The sequence below is a fragment of the Taudactylus pleione genome, unplaced genomic scaffold (genome assembly GCF_031769625.1).
Source record: "Taudactylus pleione unplaced genomic scaffold, aTauple2 ptg000397bl, whole genome shotgun sequence".
NCBI classification, from domain to species: domain Eukaryota; kingdom Metazoa; phylum Chordata; class Amphibia; order Anura; family Myobatrachidae; genus Taudactylus; species Taudactylus pleione.
In genome coordinates this window covers 4,849,001-4,855,000 of record NW_028284799.1, presented here as the reverse complement: position 1 = coordinate 4,855,000, position 6,000 = coordinate 4,849,001, and the positions used below count along the sequence as shown (strand labels likewise).

Here is a 6,000-nt window from a genome sequence, read left to right as displayed (position 1 = left end):
ATAAAACTATTTATTGTATTTAAATAAAAATGCAAAGCATGCTGCAGGTCCTTATTTTTAGTGACTGAAGTCATACAGATGTGTCCTTTTACACTGCGGCAACATTTGCATAAAACAGCCCCTCTCAGCTGTTGTAATGCCTACCCTGACTGCACTACTCTGTACTATGCTTATCTGCTCTTACCCACTATATTCTGCCTCTCCAAGCGTAAGGAGACGCAAGTCAACAATACGGAATGCCAGCGGGCGCGGCTTTTCACCACGCCAAGTTCCGTTGTGCTTAATCTAAAATTTTGTGTGTGTGTAAAATCAATTCCTGTGCAGTTAATGACACAGCCTAGCATCTCTAGTACATGGTGAGTGGCTTTTGACTGATTCTACACTGTGTATAAGACGTAAAATTTAAAGAAAAAATCAGTATGCTACTCTCGAAGCGTCTCAGTAGCAGGGGTCGTTTCGCTGTATGGCGTATAGACACTAAGTGTATGAGGACATATCTGGTATCTAGTTTTAAGAATGCCCCAGGAACCTAAAATGTAACACTATGGCATTTGCCATGTTCGGGATCCGGTCAATACCCCGACAGTTGGGACACCAGCTCTTAGAATACTGACGTCGGAATCCAGACACCTGTCAGAATCCCGGCGCAGGCATCCCGACAGTAAGTACTGGGGCTAGGGTTAGGCACTAGGGGGAGGGTTAGGATTAGACACTAAGGGGGAGGGTTAGGTTTAGGGTGCGGAGAGGGGGTGGTTAGGTTCAGGCATCGGGGAGGAAGGGTTAGGGTAGGGAGAGGGGGAGGGTTAGGATAGTGACCGATGACCAGTGTCGGTATCCTAACCCTGTCGGGATGCCGGCGACGGGATTCTGACTGCCAGGATCCAGAGAGCCAGCATCCTGTACCCAACTCGCCATGTTCACATTAAACCTACTCTATTATTCACATATAACACATTGTAGGGGTGTCTGAAGCCTCCAACTGCTGTTCTGTAATTTGCGTCCCATTTAAACAGGCGGTGGTGTTGTCAATTACCCGCTCCAGATGTACTTCCTACTGCATGCTTATGGAAAGTACATAGGGAAGGGCTGTTGAAACCACCACCATGTCCGGTGAGCCTAGAGATAGTACAGTACACAGTAGAATGGAATGGACCCAGGGAACCCTGAGGTTTTTGGGGTACATAGGCATAGGTAGGACATAAATATAACTCCATCCAATTTAAGATTTAAAACTGAGTGGAACTCTTCTTTAATACTTTATTACTAACATTTAATTTTATTTTTAGTTTAAGTTTTCTTGTGCATGACCTTAGGTAAAAGCCCAATTGTACAGATATGCAGGTTGCAGAGCTAACAGACGTAACACTGGCATGAAAACTATGCCACCCCATTCTTGCTGCATTCTTACGTTACCTCTGGGTAAATGCTGAGGAAACATTCTCAGGCTCATCATACCCATATTCACCCAGATGTTAGACTGTTGCTGACGCGTCACTGGCTGCTGTCTCAAGAAAAGCAAATAGCGTGGAAAGAGTTCCAGTTCTGGAAGGCTTGTTTTACTATTTTTGATGACCTAATAAAAGATATAATAAAAGAAAGCATCTCATTATACATAGTATCAAGCTGCAATTACCGTAACTGGTAGAAAAAATTATCCAAAGTATGCAGCAAGAACAAATAAGGGTCAATACGGGACTCCATAAGATTTCTACATAAATTGATCTGGGAGAAGTGCATGACAAAGTGGGGAAAACATCCTGGACCCCAAAAAAGTGACAACTGAGACAGTAGGACCATATAGAAGGCAGTTATAGTGGCTACGAGGAAAGTACTGGGAGTTCTTGCAAAATGATAGGCAACAAGTGTTTTTCAGCAAATGTAAATCTTTACAGTATTCTGAGGTACAAAAATGCGTTTAATGTGATTTTTTTTTTGTGTTGTTGAAAAACGCTCGTTACACCACCACCTACCTGTCCCACCACATTTACGCCTCCACCTACCTGTCCCACCACATTTACGCCTCCACCTACCTGTCCCACCACATTTACGCCTCCACCTACCTGTCCCACCTCATTTACGCCTCCAACTACCTGTCCCACCTCATCTACGCCTCCACCTACCTGTCCCGCATCATTTACGCCTCCACCTACCTGTCCCGCATCATTTACGCCTCCACATACCTGTCCCGCATCATTAACACCTCCACATACCTGTCCCGCATCATTAACACCTCCACATACCTGTCCCGCATCATTAACACCTCCACATACCTGTCCCGCATCATTTACACCTCCACATATCTGTCCCGCATCATTTACACCTCCACATATCTGTCCCGCATCATTTACACCTCCACATACCTGTCCCACATCATTTACACCTCCACATACCTGTCCCACATCATTTAACCCATTATTGTCCTTTTTTTTTTTAGAGAGAAATTCATCTAAAAATGGACATGTCTTTAATGGCCTAATTATGCTATTTAAACCCTGCAAAGTGCGTGATTATTCAGTAGGAGGGGTGAGCCAGATGTTCTGCAATTAGTCTAATTTTTTTAAAATGAGAGATATGGTAAGAACTTACCCTTATTATCTCTCTTTCTTCGAAGTCCATAGGGTCCACAGGGTTGACCTTGGGGTATAGGTTGGGAACCAAATCAGGGCACCACGCAGTTAAAGCTTTCAGCTCCCAGGATGCACTGGGTCCACTCTCCCTATAACCCGCCCCCAAGCCAGAGGCACCTCAGTTTGTAAGTAGCCAAAGGAGGAAAGAAAGAGAGAAGACTGGAACACTCAAGAACCATACTCATCGAGAAGGAGAAGGGAAACCGGTGACCAGTAACACAGCCCATATGAAACCAGGTGCGTCAGGGCGGTTGCCCTGTGGACCCTATGGACTTCGAAGAAAGAGATCACAAGGGTAAGTTCTTACCATATCTATAATTTTCTTCTTCAGGGTCCATAGGGGGTCCACTGGGTTGACCTTGGGGATGTCCCAAAGCAGTCCTTATAAGGGTGGGGACGCTCCTGTGCTGAGAGGTAAATCCGTCGCCCAAAGGAAGCATAAAGAGAGGCAAAGGAATCCAATGCATATTACCTTAGAAAGGTGTGGACAGAAAACCATGTGGCCACCTTGCAAGGCGGAACAGCCGAGGCGCCACAGTGAGCCGCCCACAAGGGGCCAACATCCCGAGTAGAATAAGCATCAACAGAAAGGCCTTCCTATGTGTAGGCCCCTGAGATAGGCATACGAAGCCATCCAGCCAATATCTGTTTAATGGCCGGCAATCCTTTCCTGTGAAATCCAGAAATCCATAGACCACAAATAAGGAGTCTGATTTCCTGAAGGAACTTGAATGGACTACGTAAATCCTGAGAGGCCGGACCACAGTCAATGAGGCCACCCCAGTTGATAGGACTGGAGACTGAAATGTCGGTACAATAAGTACCTGAATAATGTGGAACTCAAAAACCACTTTAGGAAGAAACAAAGGGCAAGTTCGACTCACAACCCTGTCTTGGTAAAATATCCAGAAGAGGGAGTCCCATGAGAACGCGTCCAATTCCGACACTCTCCTGGCAGACGCAAATGCCATAAGAAAGAGAGTCTAAGTCATAAACCACGCAAGGGCTATCCAAACCAGTGGTTCACATGAAGGCCCCAGTGGTTCACATGAAGGAGCCAATGCCAAATCCCAAGGTGACCCTAGGGGGGATAAAGGGAGGTAAAATCCAGTAAACACCCGCAAAGGAGGAACTGGATACCCGAGAGTGGAGCAATTCCACATCTGAACCATCCCGACAGTGCAGAGACCTGCACTTTCAGGGAGGCCAGGTGGAGGGCTAGACTCAAGCCAGTTGGAAGGAATGCCAGAAAGTCTGGAAATCCTACACACCTGAGTATCGTAGCTACAGGTACGATACCATAAAAAAATTATGTATGCCACATTCTGAGGTAGATCCCAGCAAAAGCTGGCCTACACGCTCTAAACATCCCGATGAAGACAGAGCCAGAGAAGCCTTAGGACCACAGTAGGCGCGCAGTCAAAGACAAACGATCCAGGTCCAGGGAAAGGCAAGGACCCTGAGAGAACAGGTCCGGATATTGAGGCACCAGGACGGAATGTCAATCGAGAGACTCCAAAAATCTAAGTACCAGTGACATCTGGGTCAATCTGGAGCCACCAGCAGAACAGTACCTCTGTCTTGATTGAACTTCCGAAGAACTCAAGGAAGAAGGGAGACCGGAGGACACAGGGACACAAATCTGAAGGACCAATTCACTGACAACGCGTCACCAAAGGTTGCTTCAGCACCTTTAGGTCTGGACCCAAACACCGGCTAGAGTAAGGAGTGATAGAGTAAGGAGTAAGGAGGCCCATCTCTGGGAGGCCCCCTCTGCTCACCAGGAGTTGAAACCTCTCTTGGAGAAAAGACTAGTCCCCGGAATGCACGTCGTGACAGCTGAGGAAGTCCGCTTTCCAATGGAGAACTCCCGGAATGAACACCGCAGAGAAGGCCGGGAGGAGGCCCTTGGTCTGTATCAGAATGTGTGACACTTCCGTCATTGCTGCCCAACTACGAGTGTCTCCTAGATGTAAGCCACTGTTGTTACATTATGTGTTAGGCCAGAGCGAGGGCCCAAGACAGCTTGAAGATCCAATAAGTTGATTGGCAGGGCGGAAGCGACAGGCGTCCAACTGCCCCGAAAGGAGTGCGGACCAGTCACTGCGCCCCAGATGGTAAACCCCGGTGGGGCTGTGGACAGGCCAAAGAGCAGAGCCCGAAAATTGGAAGTGTTGCTGTGGTCGCTAGTGCAGCAATATATATTATCCATGTCCTGGTCCTGTATTGTATTGTTCTGTAAGTCACTGGTCAATTTGTTTATGTACTTTGTAAGGCGCTGCGGAACACTTGTGACAGCATATAAATAAATGATAATAATAATAATAATAATATTAACAACTTTTACCCAAGTATCCGTAGTGACTTGACACCAGCACTGGGCGAACTGAAAAGTCGGTATCTCACACTGGGATCCCCGAGATGTAGACGTGTCCAGTCAGGCTGAAGGTGTATCCTTAGGTTTAGAAGCAGGACGTTTGGATGTCCAGGTCTGCTCGGTACCGGGTATGGTAGCCCTCGTGGAGGCCGACAGCCTAGGAAAAGACTGACCTTTAGGCTGTCCCTGAGGACAAAAATACTTAACAGATTTAGTCCGAGGCCTTGTAGTGGGAGTAGCTGAAGGCTGAAATTTAGCAGTTAGGGATACTTCCAAAGTTGCTATAATCTTGTCAAGGTTAGGACCAAACAAGATCTCCCCAATATAGGGTATCCATTTTAAGGTCTATCTTGGAGTCCCCTCTGCCTCCCAAGAGCGCAGCCATAGGGTATGGCGGCGAATACAGTCGCAGCTGAAACCCTGAAGGTGAGGAGACTAGCATCCAATATAGTTACTCCAACATATGAAACTGCATTTTTTTATGTGAGCAACAAAAGACATCTGATCCCCAGAAGTTTCTGAGGGAATCAGCTCTACAAATGCATCAGCCCAGGACTCAATAACATTAGCCAACCATGCGAAAGCCATGGTTGGACGGGCAACAGCCCCTGAAAGCGAGTATATTGATTTCAGGCAAAGTTACCACCTACGGATCTGCTGAATCCGTCCGGGAAGGAACGGGAGGCGTAGTAGCGGTCTTAAACAGACGAGTAACATGAAAATCCACCCCAGGAGGTAATTCCTATTACTTTGTAATGACCCTCAGGGAATAGGAAACATGAGGCCAAACGCATTTTTGATGCCTCTTATCTGGCGATAGCCAGACTCCCGCCACGTGATCCACCCACTCGTCAGAGAAGGGGAACACAGCCGAAGACAACAATACTAAAACTGAGGGTGATTTGATTTAGGTGCAGGTTTGACATCCTCTATAACTAGGATGGACTTGACCGCCAGCACCAAAGCAGGGATAATAATACTTTATTTAGGCTCCCC

At 46.9% G+C, this 6,000-nt stretch overlaps 1 protein-coding gene across 1 annotated transcript in view; it reads right to left on the bottom strand.

The window, feature by feature from the left end:
- The window catches only part of USP32 (ubiquitin specific peptidase 32), a 220,236-nt gene that overhangs the window by 55,094 nt on the left and 159,142 nt on the right, over window positions 1-6,000 (bottom strand). The window contains exon 16 of the mRNA XM_088446361.1: window positions 1,456-1,573. Coding sequence (XP_088302487.1) covers window positions 1,456-1,573 — 118 coding nt within the window. The remainder of the gene's footprint in view (window positions 1-1,455; window positions 1,574-6,000) is intronic.